Source organism: Rhea pennata, chromosome 1 (assembly GCF_028389875.1).
Source record: "Rhea pennata isolate bPtePen1 chromosome 1, bPtePen1.pri, whole genome shotgun sequence".
NCBI lineage: Eukaryota > Metazoa > Chordata > Aves > Rheiformes > Rheidae > Rhea > Rhea pennata.
Window position 1 is genome coordinate 46,167,916 of NC_084663.1, and position 17,784 is coordinate 46,185,699.

A 17,784-nucleotide genomic window follows, 5' to 3' on the forward strand; every position below is an offset into this window, starting at 1 on the left:
CTGCGAGCCTAGTAATCTGATTCATGAGAAAGGTAATTCAGTTATCTGAAACATTCTAATAATCTGCTTTAAAACTAATGGATCTAGTCAATCTTAACTGTGCTTCTTGAGTCATTCCACTGAACTTATACCTGAGGTAGTTAGTAAAAGCAGAGTGAAATTATTTTAAATCTCTTATAACCTCTGGGTGAATCTGGAAGCTATAATCATCATACAAGGTGAGGGAAGGTCTCTTAGACAACCGGGGATAACGGGAAATGTAAGGTGTTGATGAATCTGTCTTGGGAAGAAGGAATGGAGTAACTGACTTCCATCTGTATTTTCCACAATTCTTTGATTAATCATGTTTGCTGCTTTCTGAGAGGTTAGCACCATCAAGAGCATCCTATCAACCAAAAGTTACTGCCGTGTGGACTGACCAAGAATACTTTAAACTTTTTGCGGTGTTTTGTCAATGTATATCTCCATATTCCATTAGAGACCTTACCTGGGCTTATAAAGTAAATATACATTTTGGCTGCCTCTTCATTATTTGTGTCAGAAGAGGATTCTCTGAGACAAATTGGAACTTTTAGGACCTATTCGTCTTATACTGCTTTTTAACTGAAGTGCCCAGAGCAAACATATGGGTCTGTTCAAAACTAACTTTCGAAGTTACTTTTAAACTTGATAAGAAACTGCCAGCTGACTCCATAGAGCATTCTGATCCTTTATTTCAAAAGATAAGGTAACAAACAAACAAAAAAAGCTATTTATTGTGTTGCAGATTATAGATGCTCTTACAACCTCCCTCATTAAGCAGTAGTGATCTGCTACAAGGTCATCCAATTAACAGGCTCAGAATGAAGAACCAGACATAATTATTATTGTATGCTTAATCAATCTGAACACTCTGTCAGTCTTTCCATCTCCTTTATTTTTGTGCTCTATCTGTTCTGGCAGTGTCTCACATATTCATTTCTGCTACACTTGCACTCTTTGTAAAAATTTAGATCCTTTTTTTGCCATGTTTACTTTCTTGCTAAGTTCTGGTGCTGAGTTTTCCTTCTTTATTGTTAATAATTTTTACTCTTTTTTGACAGTTTGTAATTACCTTTGTAGACAACCCTCTTTTGCTTCATTGTCTCTCAGATTTTCCTGAGTCTGTATTCCTCTGCTTGTGCAATAGGTTTGTCTTTTAACCATATGAATTCTATTTCTTTGTTTTTTTTTTTTCTCTTTGATTTTCTGTCACTCATGTCATCATAGTCAGTGTCAAACCTAAAAAACATATATACTTCTTATTCTCACTGTATGTCTGCTTTTGTCTCTACATTCTTCCAAATCCTAATTTTATTTTCTTTTTTTCATAATTGACTGGTTTATTCTGTACTGTGCATAAAATTTTTGCCTTCTTTCTAACACTGTTTCCTTTAAATTCATACTTTCCTCTGACTTCAAGCAAACATTTCTTCCTTCCCATAATAAATTATCTACAAGACTGTCTTTCCCTGCCTTATCTGAAATTTTGCAGTAGTCTAGATTTTGTTAGTTAAATTTTGTGGTTTTTTGCCAGTCTAGGAAAACATATTATCTAGATTTATATATAATTGTATGTTCATCTTTGATTCTTTACAAAGTTTCCAAAATAACCATTATGAAACTAATTAAGATTTTGTACTTTGGCATGCAAATGACTATAGATTTCTGGAGTCAACTTTACTTCAGTTAGAATAGCACGTGTGAAAGGGTTAGCTTATTATCTTCAAGATTAACTTCTGAAAATAAGCTGCTTCTTGTTAGCATAAATAATACCTAATACTTAATAATACCATTTATAAGGTGTAAATGGCTTCACTTAGACTACAGAATACTTCTGAACTAAAGTTTTTAGAAACAGTAGTATGCATAGATTCAGTTAATTATGATAGAATTTCAATCTTTAAAAGCAGATTTTAAAAAAATATTTTGTGCATTTGTATACTTTAGAATATATTTTAGAAGAGCTAGCAAAAAGATCACTAGTATTGAAATCCTGAAAAATAGTGAATTTGCACCTCAGTTGCACTGTTTATTGTGCTTTATTTTAGAAAACATAACTTGCTGTGAATATAAAATCTACTTTAAAATTTTTTCGTTTATTAAATGGCTAAAAGGTGAAAAACTGCTTGAAGGAATGAATGAGACAGGTCTGACCTTTGATTTTAACTTGTTCTTGTCGTCTAGACCCAGCTGTGCGCCTGGCGTTGTTCAAAAACAATGAAAATAAACATCCCCCTGTGAAACCACCAAGGAAGACGCAGCCTGTAAATATTGGTTACTTTGAAGGTATGAACAGAAATTTCACTCTATCTTTATGCATGTATACGTATATATCTTATAATATCTTCAACTAGCCTACTTGAAATATAAAGCAAAACACAGGAATAGAAGAAGGCAGGAGTTTAATGTTCTTAGCTGTTCTCAGTGTATCTCAAATTACAGCAGTGAAACACTTCAATTTCAATTCATTCGGGGGGAGGAGAGTGCTTCTACAGATTAATTTGTAATTAACTGGTACCTGTTTGATTAACATACTTTTAAGAACACCAGAGTACATCATAGAGGTATAAAATAGAAAGTACTAGAATTAATTTTTATGAATGAAATGCCATTTCAAATTTTCCATCCCATAGACATCTTTTCTCAAGCTAGCTATTCATTCCTGAAGATCATTAACCTTTTTTAAACAAGAAACCACTTTCATAAGCATTCCCTAAAAGCTCACCTTTTGATGGAAGACAAGAAAAGAAATTTCACCATGTAAATATGAGATAGATTTTCCAAAGGCCTTTAAATATTTATCTATTTCTTTTACTGCTGGAATTAATGATAAAACTCTCCTTGACTTTAGTAAAATTACAATAAGAATAAGTCTGTTTTTTAAAAAAAAAAAAAAAAAATCTTCATTTTAAGAGGCTGAGCATCTGCAGAAGCATTGTTTTAGAATGTTCTGGTTCTTTCTGCAGCCCTAAACTGTGATCATATAATTGTCACCCTTGTCATTTTACCTTTATCAGAGTCAAAAGCCATATGATATTTCATTTAGTCCCAAGCTCATTTAGTAAAAGAAAAAATATATATATATTAACCTTCAATGAATGGGAATGGAAGTTAGAACCTATCTGAGATAAGTCTGCAAAGGATCTAAGTATAACTGAGATGTAATTACTGGCTATATGCAAGTCCAAATTTGTCTTACATTCACAAGCCCAAGCTCAAATTGGTTTGAAAGAATTCTAGGGGTATTGTGAAAGAGAAAAATAAGGTTGCACCACTGTTTGCTTTGGAACGAAGCATGGATTTACCTATAATAGAGACAGACTACATATACTGTGCCTGATTTAGCGTTTCCTGTATATCGTAACAGTTCCTCCGGCTGAAGAAAGAAGGCAAGTAGATTGCCTGCAAACACTGCAGGTGCCTGAGGCCCGCAAGCAGTAGTGCGAACGTTCAGAGCTCTGCTTGATCAGACCAGCTTGATCCCAGGCTCAGCACCCTGCCTAGCTTTCCTGCCACTGGTTTGTTTATTCCTGCCTGGGAGTATTTCTCTTCATTTTAGGAAGCCAACATATTCTGAATATTACTGAATTGTTTTTTGAAGACATGGAGAGAAGAAACTGTAGCATATTAGATATCAAAAGGCAAGCACGGAAATTAGTGGTACTCTTGAGCTTTATCTTTCATTTCAAGGATAGTTATACTCCTTTGGCCAGCTAATAAACAGATTTTTTTTGGCAGTCTTTTACTGGGTGCTTCTGGGTGCTGCTGGCTCTGCTAATCCTTCAAGAAGGATTACAATACTGTTCTGATTGACTAGAATGTAAAATTGTCCTTCTGCTTAAGCTGCTGGCACTTCAGATGGAATGGCTAGAAAATGCTAGACTATGAATTAGAGAGTGCACTGCTTAGTATTTACATTTGCAAGTGAGATATGAACAGAATTCAGAGCTTCTTACTTTAGAATTTGGATACCACTTCATACTACAAACCAAAGTACCTGCATGATAATTTCAAAAAACTGTTATCAATCACTTCTTCCTTCACTTACAGAATAGTTTATTTGCCATTTACCCTCTCACCGTTTGACTATTTCTTCCTTTTTTGCCTGGTATAGCTTGCTTTGGGTCTGCTCTGCGATGATAGTGTTTTTGTAACAAGAAGTGGAAATGTTCTCACTCTGTATCCATAAATCTTGTGGGCACTATCTTCGAAATAAAAGAGAACACGCACTAGTCCATTATTTAGTAAAGAGAAACTTCCTCACTTCAAGGTCTTTCCTTCATAGACTGTTAGTCGATGTTCTGGTAGAGAATTTGAACTCCAGTCCATCTCCTTCATAAACCCCTAAATAATCTCAAAAAAATGCATTCTAAATATTCCTGCTTTATTTCTTTAAAGCGAAAATGAAGGGAGAAACCATAACATCAATAGCAAGTACACATGTGTTATCTGTTAAATAACAGGATCACTACTTTTGAAAGGGGATGCCCTCGGAAGTGAAACAATTAGAACAGTTTTAGCTTTTCAAACTGGAACACATCATGGTATTAAATATGTAGGAGGTAATCCAGTTAAAATGTATGATGAATGTCTTGAGTCTTCATTTTTTTTAGCTTATGTTTAAAGCACTAAAAATGTACCTAATGCAAAAAAAGTCACAAAAAGAATTTTAAAAAGAGGTATAAAAATAGTTAGAAGGAAATAAATAATGAAAGAGAATGAGCTTAATATCTGACTCTTGTATGTAAAGTATCTATATGCCTTAATTAAACAGTAGGTATCATATTTATCCTGAATAATGAGTTGGTTAAAATATCAGTTGTAAATACAGCTCTTGTTTTATATGTACCAGTAGTATTTTCTTATGTTTATTGTTTTAAAGATTACTGAATGGAAAACCTTTATTTGACAATGAGAATACACCAAGTGAAAACCAAGAATTTTGTCTGAAAATGAGTTAATTGAACATAAAGGAAAAACTTTGAACTTAAATAATGTTATCTTCACCTGAGATGATTAAAAAAAAAATCATTACCAAGTTAAGGATTATATTCTGGCAAAATTTGCCTTCTTATACAAGCTACTGCATTGAGCTGGCAGTGTTATGTGATGTACCATGTAGAAGGCAACACAGTGAGGACGTAGTTGATCTAATACTTGTCTCTCTTGGCTTTAAATGTAGTTGATAACTGTTTATACAAGTCTTTTTAAAAAATTCTTCTTGTTTTCCTACTCTATGAAAACTATAACTTTCCCTCCTCCAAGTCTCATTTACTCAAATTATTAAACCTAAGTTACAGTGATGCTTCATGGAAGATTTTAAACAGGCGTTCTGTTTGCTGACATTATGCTGATTCTTTATGTATTCTATTCTTATGTTTTTCATTAAAAACTGTATGTGCAGGAGCTCTAGTTTTAAATCTCTTGCTTATTTCTCATTTGAAATTTGTTTTCTGAGAAAATAGTAGCTATACATGAAAAAAATAATCTGAATCTACAAATTTATCTGAAGTTTTACAAAATGAGCTTGAGGACCTAATTTTAAGAAGACCACTCTATAACAACAGTTGCAAGGAACTGATATGTAAAATAGATGTAGACATCCAACTTTCAAAACTTGTGCATAGCTTTGATCCCGCGGGACAACTCACATAGCTTTTAATTTGACACATGTATCATAACATAATGGTTTGGTTAGACAGATATATATGAAAATATATCTTTCAAAGTTTGAGTAATGTCATAAATTTGTATTAACTTTTAGGTCAGTCATCATACTCTAGTCACTAACTTTATAATGATTCTCTTTTGGAGAACCATTGTTTCACATTTGTATCACATAGCACACAGAAGTTAGAGACAAACCCCTTTGTGTTACAGGCTTGGTAAACTATGTAAGGGAACATCATCTTGCCTACAGACAAGAGCTTACCGTTTAAAAATACAGACAGTGTGTAAAGACATGGGCAAGGGGAAATAAATTATGTATTCTGTGGGTACATGTATGTATATACACGTCTGTATGACTATGTATACATACAATACCTGAGTCTATAAATACACACACGCATACACTGTAAATATAAATAAGTATATGAATTCAGTATGTATATTAAGCATAGTTTTTATCTACTTTCTTCATATATTAAAAAAAGAAAGTAAATTATGAGCATTTACTTTTTGGTGTCATTTGCAATATCGAGATATAGGTGTATTTTGTAATCTTAATGCTTTCTGTCAAGGATACTGTTTCACTTTCTTTAAAATTATTTTAATGTATGTAGTCATTATATAATACAGATAAATTAGTGGAAATATTATTTAAATAATGTGCATTGACTCTGCTTTATATGAGCTTTCCTGCTTCTCTTAAGAAACTATGGCCTGATCAAAAACATAAAAGCAAATGAAAGCCTAACTTGGTGTGCTTTCCCATCTGATGATTTGTTGGACATTTCCTGGATTGTGTGTTATATGCTGCTGCTTTTGATACGATTGAGTTATGCTTTCAGCAGAGTTTCTAAGTGTCAGTTAGCACTAATTAGTTGAGAAACAAAATATGTCAGCTAACTGTTCTGATGAATATTTAAGGAGATTTTAGTATATTTTATAGATGATGATAGTTTAAAGATCTCAACATTTTGGGAAAGTTTTAAGGAATGCAAATAATTTTCATTGTGTTCTATTATGGGGTGAAGTGTATATTTAGACATCTTTGTGACTGCTTCTCATCTGGTTGTGTGGAGGCTGTTTTAGTCATTGATCTAACATAAAATAATCTAGAAAAATTCAGAATATTTTGGATAAAGTACATCAGTTATCTGTTAGTCTCAGTAATTCCATTTACACAGAAGTTCCTATCTACTCTGTCAACCAAGAGCAAACCTTTTGTCCTGATAGAGCAACACAAAGCTAAAGGAGCCTGCGGGCCTAGCACATTGTTTTGCTGCAAACATTGAAACGTCATCACTGTAGATGATTTGAGGTCCTCTGTAATCCATCTGCCTCAACAGTTTTAGTGGGTCATCCAAATAATTTCTGTTCAGTGGCATAGGAAGCTGGATTTCAGTCCACAAATTGGAAAAGTGCGGTAGAGATTAGTTGGGAGTCCAGTTAAAGCCATGCAAGTTCTGTATTATTTGGATATGATTCACTTGCAGTTTCTCAGAATTTCAGACACTGTATTGTAATGATTTTTGTAGATTAGGTGATTTATTGCCACTGTAATACATTTATTTTTGGTCATATTTGTGTCTATCAGTGACACTAGTATACTATATATATAGTTTAAAGAAGTGAAAAAACTATAACTTGACTTTACCCAGAAGCGTGCACGGTGTCCACTTCCAGGAAGTTCAACTGTATTAGTTGCATTGAATTATTTTGTTAGGATGTGTTTACTGTAGTTTGGGAATCTGTAGTTTCTAACTGGAAATAACTGTATTTCCTGTTGTCTTATGCTCAGACTAACCAGTAAAAAGTTGCAAATGTAATGAGTATAATGTTAAGACAGATTTCACCAATACAAATTTGGTAATGAATAGATTATGCTTTTTGAGGTGGCTTTTAATTATGGAAATATTTATTAATTTCTCTTCAAATTGTCAGTAAAAAATAACATTTATATTCCATATTGGAACTAGAATAAGAGATAAAATAATCTTTTGGCTATGTCACATGATTGGAAACCAACTATCAAGAATCCATTTAAATTTAATACCATGACTTCACGTAAACCTGAATGTTCTGTGTCTATTCTCCAGCTTTCCAATAGTTCACAGTTATGAAGCTCCTTGTATTCTCAAAAGAAAACTGTTGCAAGGATTTTTTACATTTTCTTATAACTACTACTAATTTAATATGAAAGTTGAGACTATGGAAACTGGTAATTTAGGATTGTCTTTTTCTACATAATGACAAACATAATTCCTTAGATTTTCTGCATTACTCAATATGAGCGCATTGATGAAAAAGTATATGTAGTAATTAAATAGCATTTATGTTGATTCAAATTGCTGGTGGTTTTAAATACCTTTCCTTGAGAGTTAAGAGAAAGCACTGAGAATAGAACACTGTGATTAAACTGTTTATATGCTGTAAAATTGATAATATTTTTTATTTGTTTTTTAAGGGCAGTTAAAAATACATGGAGCTGCAGCTAAAAATTGTGTGTTAGCTGTTTTCATCTTTAACAAATTAGCTATTTTCAATGGAAAATTATAAATGGCATCAGCTCCCAGGAAGCATACATTGTTTGTAAACATCCATTTCTAAATAAAGTCATCTTTTATTTGGCTGTGATCTGAAAAGCATTAATAACCACATTCTAAACCTGACATTTCTGCAATTCTACTAAAGTATTGCAATGTTTAGAGTAAAATGTAATTATTAAATATCTCCCAGACTTTAAATTTGTATGCCAGATTATGGCAGAAGCAATTTCTCAACCATATAGCACTGGTGAAAATGACAGAATAATACATTTCCAGAGAATGTAAGATCTGTCCTGAAATGTGATGAAAATGCATTACAGAAACCTGCAGTGTAGAAGGGAATCTATCTCTTAAAATCAGAATTCTATGGCTTTGTTTCTTATTATCTAGTGTGAGCTCACACAACAGAGCTCTCACATTGAAATATTTTCTCATTTTAAGGAATTAATGGCTCTCCACCAGCCCTTTAACATGTAAAATGAGTAGGTTACTTGTGTCCAGTACATCCAAAAAGAGCCAGGATAAAATAAACATAAGGAGTTGGATATCTTGGAAAAAATCTGTCATGGGTTTGGGTTAATCATCTCCAGAAGAAATTCAACTTGATGCCTGAAATGTAAGACTTCTTGGAGAAAGCAGTAAAGCCTGAGGCAGTGTTGATCTGAAGGAGTGCTCTCCATGGGTCAGAGCTGCTCTGCTGGCAGAGTGCAAACCCAGTTCACAACAGCGGTACACTGAAAAGTTGTAAAAGACTGCAGGGGCCTTACAGTGCACGCACTCGAGCTTCAGTTACATAGCTTTAGTGGCCCAGTTTCTTATTATAAAATAAAACTAAAAAATAAAATCTGTGCCTAATTTTCTAGTCCCCTGTCCATCAATGATAATGTAGGATTTTTTCAGTGTTCATGGAATGAAGCAATCCTGAAATTATAGTATAAGTTTAAAAATAAATGTGTAAAACAGCATTTATGTGCATTCATGCGGTGCACATCAGTGTCTGAATAATTATAAATGATCTAGACATGTGACATCTTTATTAATATTCTTGCTTTTCATGTTCTTTTTTTTTTAACAACTTTTCTATTTGTCTGAAATTCCTGAACCTAAAGTACTTACCACAGATATATTCCAACTACATATTATAAAGTCTTACTTTGGTTCTAGTCTTCAAGGGTCCTGTATTCTAGTGTTAAAGGATTGTGATTTTGACTGCATATTTCACCTGCTTGTATTATCTGATTCTCTGTCTCTAGAATTTTATAGATGGTTGTAATTTGCAATGATATCAGGTGGACTTTATTAGTACATCAGATTTAAATGTGATCTCTGATATAATATGGCAATGAATTTTGTGTCAAATTGTTTCAACAAACTTTTGATTGGATTTTATACAACATATAAACTATCACCTGTGCTTTCCACATCATAGTAGTTTATCTTTAAACTATTAAAGAACTCCACACTAGAAAACAACAACAAAAAAAGCTTACTGCTGCTTTAGCTAAAGACTGCCCAGTGATGATTTCAGTAGGAATGAGATTTTGCATAAAATATCATCAGTGGATGAGGATAAGTTTATACCGTTGTTGAATAAGATAACATAGCAGTTCAAAGCTTTGATTTGCATCTTCCAAGATTTTCCTTCTCTTTTTTCCCTACTTTCCTTGGCACTTTAGGTCCAAGGACTAGGTAATGTATCATCTTTATTTCAGCCAATGTGTACATAAATAAGTTGACTCCATGTCAGATCCACAGCATTTTATACTACATCAGGCAATCATTTTGGATGAATAGACCCCTGACTACCGAAGCATTTCAAATCCTTTTTCATTTGACCATTCAGTGACCTGATAACTATTTCCTGTCCCTAAGTAAGGTTGTGACCCAGGTCTTAGAGTGCAAAAGACAGATAATTTTAGCAACAAGTTAAGTCCAAATGGATCTCATCGAAGGGGCTGAGAGAAAAAAGGTTTGGCTAAATTCCTCTAAAATAAAGTGTTACAACACTTAGATTTAGTAAGTCTAGTGAAAATTGTTAAATTTGTTGTTATCTGTTTGAATGCCTGGGACTGTAGGCAATATTGGGGTGATTTGTTTATTTGTTTTGTTTTTACTAAACAATATCCAAATGCAAAGGTACTCTTTTTATACTTCACAAAACAATTATTCATAAAGAGGTCATTAAAATTGCATTTTCAGATATATTCAAAGCATTTTCCAAAGTGAGTATTTTAAGCATTAACTCATATTGGTATGAACATGGTATTTTAATACAGATCACAGAAAGTTAAGTGTATAGGCTGCGTCCAGAGGAGGATCACAAATGTTGCATTGCATAAATATTCATCTTGCAAAAGTATTTCCATTTTGTGTGGAGCTATGAACAAGGAATATGTTAAATTCTTAGAAACATGTATAGGTGCAACTCTTGTTACAGTAGGACAACATGATGTGACAGTTTAAGACTTTTCATATAGCTATGCATTTTAGTAGCAATGCCTCTGCCTATTTTATCTTCTGAAGTACTGTTAAAGGTGGATTAAAGGAAGGTTTTAACCCCAGAGCCTTTCATTGAGTTGAAAGTGTAATCAATTAAAGTTTCTTATAACAAAATTCTTGTTTTTCTATTCTGTAATGGGAACGATGGTGTTATGAAGAATTATGAGGTCAGAGAGCTACAGCATTCCAAAAAGGTTGTTTTAATGTGACAATGTTTTTAATACTGAACATACATTTAAGTCTTTTTCTTTCTTATAACTAAGAGAGTTGTGGATCAGCTGTATAACATAATTTATTTTGGTAATGTGCAACATTTCTCAAACAAAACATAAAGAAAAGACTTCAGAATTGAAACCTAGCTATTGAAAACTTTGTGTTGTTTGATACAAAGTCTTGTGGCAAAGTCATATACCTTTTGCAAGTTTCATATGATCTATAAAAGTAGACAGCAGATATGAAAGATTTTGAAGATACAAGGGATTGTAGGAGTATTTACAAGAAACCCACATATTGTGATAAAAATGCACAATCATTTAGTAATATCTTTGCAAATTCTATGACAAGCTGTGTATTTCTATAATGTGCATCTTCCAACTTCATAATTTTACAGATCGGCTTTTACCATGTGCAATACACAAACATTTTAGCAGTTTTGGCAAATTTTTAGTTTTGTGCAGCTTTGATGTATATAATGCCTTTATTTTTTGTGGCTTATATGTTTAAAAAAATGATTTATAACAGAGCACTCAATTGATATTTTCAAGCTGTCATGGAAAAAATGTACTATTCATTTAATGCTGGACTAAGGTGGAAATACTGTATTTTTTAGTTATTTTTATGTATATGTATGTAAAGAATATGTATATATATTAAATATATTTTTCTTGGATTCCTAAGAAAGGCTGCATACAGAGATAATATTTTTCAAAAAATATATTTACATGACAATCTAGAATAGTTCTTCCTTTGCAGATTTATTATTGGGTCAAATAATCTAATATTTGGTTATAATTTTATAAGTTACTAGACTTTTAGAATTATGTAGATAACTCAGTTCAGATAAAGAAATCCAAATAATCAGACAAAGAAGAATTTACTTCATTTTCACAATCATCATTAAACAAGCAGAATATAAACAGCTAAGTTTTCTGAGTGGTTTCCAAGCACAGATTGAGTATCAAGCTTACTAAGAAATTGACTGTGGAAAGTCACTTCTCTAAAGCACTTGCATGCTTATTGTTTTCTAGCATGAAGCAAGTTTGATATTTTTCAGTTTATGAAGAGAACAGGGATGTATTTTATCAAAGATAGAATTCAATTTAAAAAGTATTTTAAATGCTAATAGGTATTTCAAAGTAAAATCTACTGAGAATTTGCTTTAGTAGCTGATGTTGTACATATATAATTAAGAAATTAGTAATGAATGTAAAGGAAAAAAAAAAAAGAAGAAGAAGCTAAGGCAGAAAGTTCTGATTTAACCTACCGATGACCTGGCTTTGTTTGTTCAGATGACAGTTCTAAAAGTGTGTAGAGAATATTCCCTTTTAATACAGTTATTTGCCGCAAGCCCTGACCTCACTGCCTGTCAGGGAGCAGGTCTGAATTGGCCCTTTCTCTGATATCGTGACATTGCTTCTGTTGCCTCGATTGTGACCCCTGATTGCGTGATACCCCTGAGAGTTCTATTTAATAAGCGTGACTCCTGACTCTTAGCCAGGTCTGCTTGCTTAGGTTTGGTCAGACTCCACTCGTATGCTAAAACATTGCATAGGCTGTCATCGTATACCATGTGAGTGCTGTGCACTGTGTTCAGAAATCTCTTTCCAACATCTTTCCTCTTATTTATTGCAAATAGAAATATTTATGAAAAGCTATTGGGAATAAATTTTAAAAGCTGATTCTTCCAAAATTATGGCTGCTAGGGATTTCTATTTTTATACCTCTTTACACTTTTTATTTCCCTGTATTGCTAAGCCCGCATATTATCCATGCATCATGCGAATTGCTTACTTTGAGATTTGTTTTATTTCCCCTATGAGAGTATTTTATACTTCTATGACTTTCCGTCAAGAATGTGTTTGTTCTTCATAGAAATGGTAGGGGAGAGTCCCCTTACTTCATTATCTGATTAATACAGTTGTATAAGGAGACAATATTGATGAGCATCCAGAGCACTGTGAGATGTAGTTATTCAGGGTCTAGTCAGACGAAAGCTGAAGAATCTGGTTGGAATCCGGGAGAGGGTAAGTAGAACTAAGACTTTTTAAATATCACTGAAAATTACATTTCTTATTTTAGTAACTACTGTGCTACATCACTGCATTCTTTTCTCCTGTTTCCTCCTCTTCTAAGCAGAATCCTGAAGGAGAGTCTATGCAGAGACCAGGCAGCCTTGGGGATGATGATGCTGTTCAGACAGTCTCCAATTTTAGTATCCCTTGTTGCATTCATTCAACCAGAATACGGAGAAGTTCAAAGAGCTGAAAGAATGTTTCAAGAATTGTGGTACAAGTTAAAGACAAGTTTGTGTATTTACTTATGTATATCTTTTGTACTCTCACTGCAGAAACATATACCTTTTCCTAGTTTCTGTATCAATACCTCTACCAAACTGCTTCTAATCAATGTATTTACCTTTTCAAATAAAGAGAAAAATCTTACTGCAATAAAATAATGTTATGTGCTCACTGTTGTAGTTAAATTAAGTCTCTAAATATTATTAATTAATGTTTCTCCATTTCTTGAGCTGTTTTAAAGAAAACTGTTGATTCACTCAGATTATTTTGTGTAAAAATTGGTATATTTTGTATGAAAAATAAACCATATTAGAATCTTTCTTATAAAACAAGTTATCTGATATAAGCCAAAAAGCAGATATTTTCTCGTTACTTTTAAAGCTAACAAGAGAATGTCATTAGTTCTTCTTCATGACAATGGCTGTTACAATTAAAGTAAAATCTTACTTGCTCAGTGAAATACTATTTTATTATCTTTTAGAAGAATTCTTGTGGAAGGTGATACAATTTTACTACTCTAATGTAGTTGATAAGGTTGTAAAGCTTCTAGTACAACTGTCTGTTCCCTTCTCCTGGAATAAATAGCATCTGGTTAGCTATTGGAGTACCTTACTCTCAAATGGGAGTTTACTTACCTAATTGGACTTCATGTGCTTTCACTCCTTTTTGGATCAGCCCTTAGTGCTCTATAAATTCATGTGCCAGTAGCAGGAACTTACATAACTGGCTGCACATAAGCAGAATTAGGAATGGACGACTGTTGTCGTTGTCCATTGTTGTTCAAAGCAACACATAAAACAAATTACACTTTCAAGTTTATTAGTTGTGGCTGTCCTGAAGCTATTACAAACATAAAGAGAACAAATGTGAGGAAAAATCATTTATTCAAAATTATCATGGTATTTAACTTATTCCCTCCTTTTCATACAAGTTGTGTCTGTATTGTCTATATAGATACTGACAGAGATAGATAAATATAGGTTATTAAGACATAGATATAGACGACAGGGATAGATATATGTCAGTGAACTAGGGAGCTTTGTAGGGACTGTAGCTTAAAAGTTTCGTAAGAATGAAACTAAGAATTTAAACACAATTACGTAAAGAATAATATGATAATCATTACCTAAGCTAAGGAAAGATGAAATTGTGTTCAATAATTGAATTGGGTGTTTAATTTTGTTCATTTTCTTGTTCCAAAAATAACTTAAGTAACATTCAAAACAAATGGTTTTACTAAACAACAGAAATCATGGTCAATTTCAACTCTTCATTATTTCATTCATTATTTCTTCATTCAGTGAGGAAATCATTCAAACCTTCTCTACATAGATATAAATATTGTAACTATAACTGGTTCAAAGTCAATGTAATTAATTCAGTTCAATTTCCATGATACTGAATACTCTTGAATATGAATTGACTGAACAAAAATGATTTACTGTACTTAAATTATTGCATTTTTCATGTGATTACAAGCTAAAAATTTCCATTGTAGATAATAAAGACCTCTATAAAATTATTATGCCCTGTGAGCCACATGAATTAAGTATGTATTAATGTAGGGCAAACTTTAGGCAAATCAGTGTAAGGCAAATCCCTTACAAATGTAAGTCCCATTTTTGAATTGATCCATAAGATATTTGAATTTCATATATTTTTTCTTCTATGATGTATCAGCCACTAAGTATAATTTAATAAGAACAATTAATGCTTTTATATCTATATTTACTTATAGCTTCTTCTAAGTTCATAGTATTTATGCTTATTTTAAAACTAGAGATACATATATAAAAATTGTGCACATCTGGAGATTACCTCACTTTAGATGTAGAGTCTTTAGAAAGAGAATCATGTCTATGTCTGTGTTAAAGCATGAGATTTTTTTTCCCATTTAATTCAATGAGAATTAAATCAAGCCTTGTTTATACAATATTTGGCATAATGACAGGCCTGATCTTCAATGTTACCTCTGGCTTTTGCAATAAAGTAAATTAAACAACAGCTTCATTCTTAGTCTGCATAGATTTATGTGTATGTTTGACAATATAGGGTGGTTTTACTGTTATGTACTGCTGCACTGACATAGCCATGAATTTTTATCAGAGTACTATCATCAAATACTTGTAAGTATTTCAGGTCAACATAAGTAAGCCAGAAGGAGTAAGGCAGGAATAAATAGTTTCACCTACACAACATAGAACATTTCAAAATTAAAAATAGTATATGTACATAAATTGTTTAGTGTAGATACCTAATCCATAGGTATTTATAATACAACTACATATTGATATTAATGAAATTATTTAATTGATTTTGTGTAGTTACCCATATCCATAGATATTTATAATGCAACTACATATTGACGTTAATGAAATTATTTCATTGAGTTTCATTGTCAGTGTTATTCTGCATTGATAGATATCAATCAGATGTGCCACTCCCAGTGGATGAATATAAGTTCTTAAAACCAAGTTCATATATTCTAGTTAATATAAATGATTTTATCTCTTATCTCTGTCTCTATCTAGCTACCAAGATGTTAATTCTCAAACATATCTAATACTTTTTGAAGTGTACTTTTTAAAAATGTGCATTCTCAAAATGTGGTAGAAAATTACATATTTTTAATTATTCATTCATAAAAGTTATGAGACAAGTGTGTGTTATGTAAGTCAGCCTAACTAACTTCATGCTGCTCCTGATTAATGTTGACTTTTTTAAATATTTGCCTAGGTGTACTGTTGTGACTTCGCCATCTAAAAGTGTCATGGTGAACAAATCTTTTCTTGTTTTGGGATTTTTATACTCCTGTACTATCTTTAGATCCTTTGCTTCTAAAGAAAAACCTACCTTTATGAATATCACACTGAATAAAATACACTTTATTTTTTTGGCTTCTTGTTAGGGAGCAAGACAGTAGTCCAACCGTGTGTGCTCCTAGAATATATTCTTCTGTGTTTAGCTTTTGAGAATTCCTTTGGAAGATCTGATATTTTAAATCATAGAGTTGATTTGTTGATTTATTGATTCTATAGAAAAATATTCTTCTTATGGGGACTCCATACCTAGAGTGATCTTCTTTTCTTATAAATATTTGGAAATGCTATTTCATCACTGAGCAACTAAGCACTTCTGTTCAAGTTCTTGAATACTGTTGTTAGTTAATCTCAAGAACTGGGAATTTTTGAATAAAATCTATCAAAAGGGGGAAAAATATTGATATTATACGTCTCTTAATTTTCTCCTGGGCAATGTATACTCCTTCCCCTATTTAATGAAGGATATGCATCAACAGAGGGCTCATTATTTCCAAGAGAATATGACTAAAAGTAGTGAAAAGGTCTATATTAAGCAAATTTGAGGGAAGAGGCAGGGATTATATGAAAAAATAGAAGGATAAACAACATAGGTTCTACTTGCATGCTTTTTATTCTATGATTCGTTGCATTTAACAGATAAGTAAACATGGAAACACTGGACATATCATTTCAAAAAAAAGTTTTTACTACTTCTTAATTTCTTTGGGTTTTTTAGGGCCTGTGTTATCCAAAGATCTCAGGGGAACAGACTTAGCTATCCTAACTTACTATTCAGCAGCTTTGTTAATTAAATTTTGCTTAGGTTGAGTGGCCGAAACAACAAGGATATAGACAACAGAGTACCTTGTTCTTAGAAGACTGCAGACAAGAATAATGGCAAGGGCTTTAATTTCTGTCCTTTTAAGTTTTGGGTACCTGAGGAAGTGAAATATGATTAGCGAGATCCTTTCTTTCTATATACTTTTTCATCCTCTGTCTTCCATCCTCCATATACTCTTCCAACATTTGGTTTTACACTGATTCTTGAGGAATTTCAGTCTTTTTTGCAGCATCTCCTAAAATTCTGCACTGATCTAAAATAAAAAAGTGTGGGGGTGATGACAGTATTACTGCTTATTATTTTATTACCAAAAGATAACATACTGTCCAACATACAAATCCAACACACTGGAGCTGAGGATTTTAATGTGTGGAATGTCTTTAATGCATCTATACCTTTAGTTCACACAGAAAATGCCAAGAACAGCTGATACATTTCGACTTTTGTAGGCTCAGTGAATGGAGTCAGTGACTCTTTAGTGCTTAATCCAAAACTTAATAAATACAAAATCACAAACATACTTGCGAAAGCTTAATGTTTGCATTTCCTCTTTTTGTCTTCTTTATGTGCTTTCTTGTTTGTTAAACTGAGGGGGAAATAGTACTTCAAATCTAAAAATAGTGGCTGCAGACAGGTTTGTAGTACTTAAAACACACATATATAGCAATTTGTTTTAAATTTTAATTCTCCACTTTTCACTAATGATTTAGAAAACCGAAAAGTAAAATAAGATGAAGAATGACACAATTTTTGGATATTAACCTTAGATTAGGTGAACTGGCACTCAGTTCTGACCTTTGGGAAATTCAGTTCTGAGATATTGTAAATACATCAAATACATTATAATGGTAAATTCTAATTATTGTAATTATTACAGTGATAAATTATAATAA

At 32.4% G+C, this 17,784-nt stretch overlaps 1 protein-coding gene across 1 annotated transcript in view; it reads left to right on the forward strand.

Annotated features, from left to right (window-relative positions):
* The window catches only part of LRRIQ1 (leucine rich repeats and IQ motif containing 1), a 118,725-nt gene that overhangs the window by 71,060 nt on the left and 29,881 nt on the right, over positions 1–17,784 (forward strand). The window contains exon 22 of the mRNA XM_062568124.1: positions 2,206–2,307. Coding sequence (XP_062424108.1) covers positions 2,206–2,307 — 102 coding nt within the window. The remainder of the gene's footprint in view (positions 1–2,205; positions 2,308–17,784) is intronic.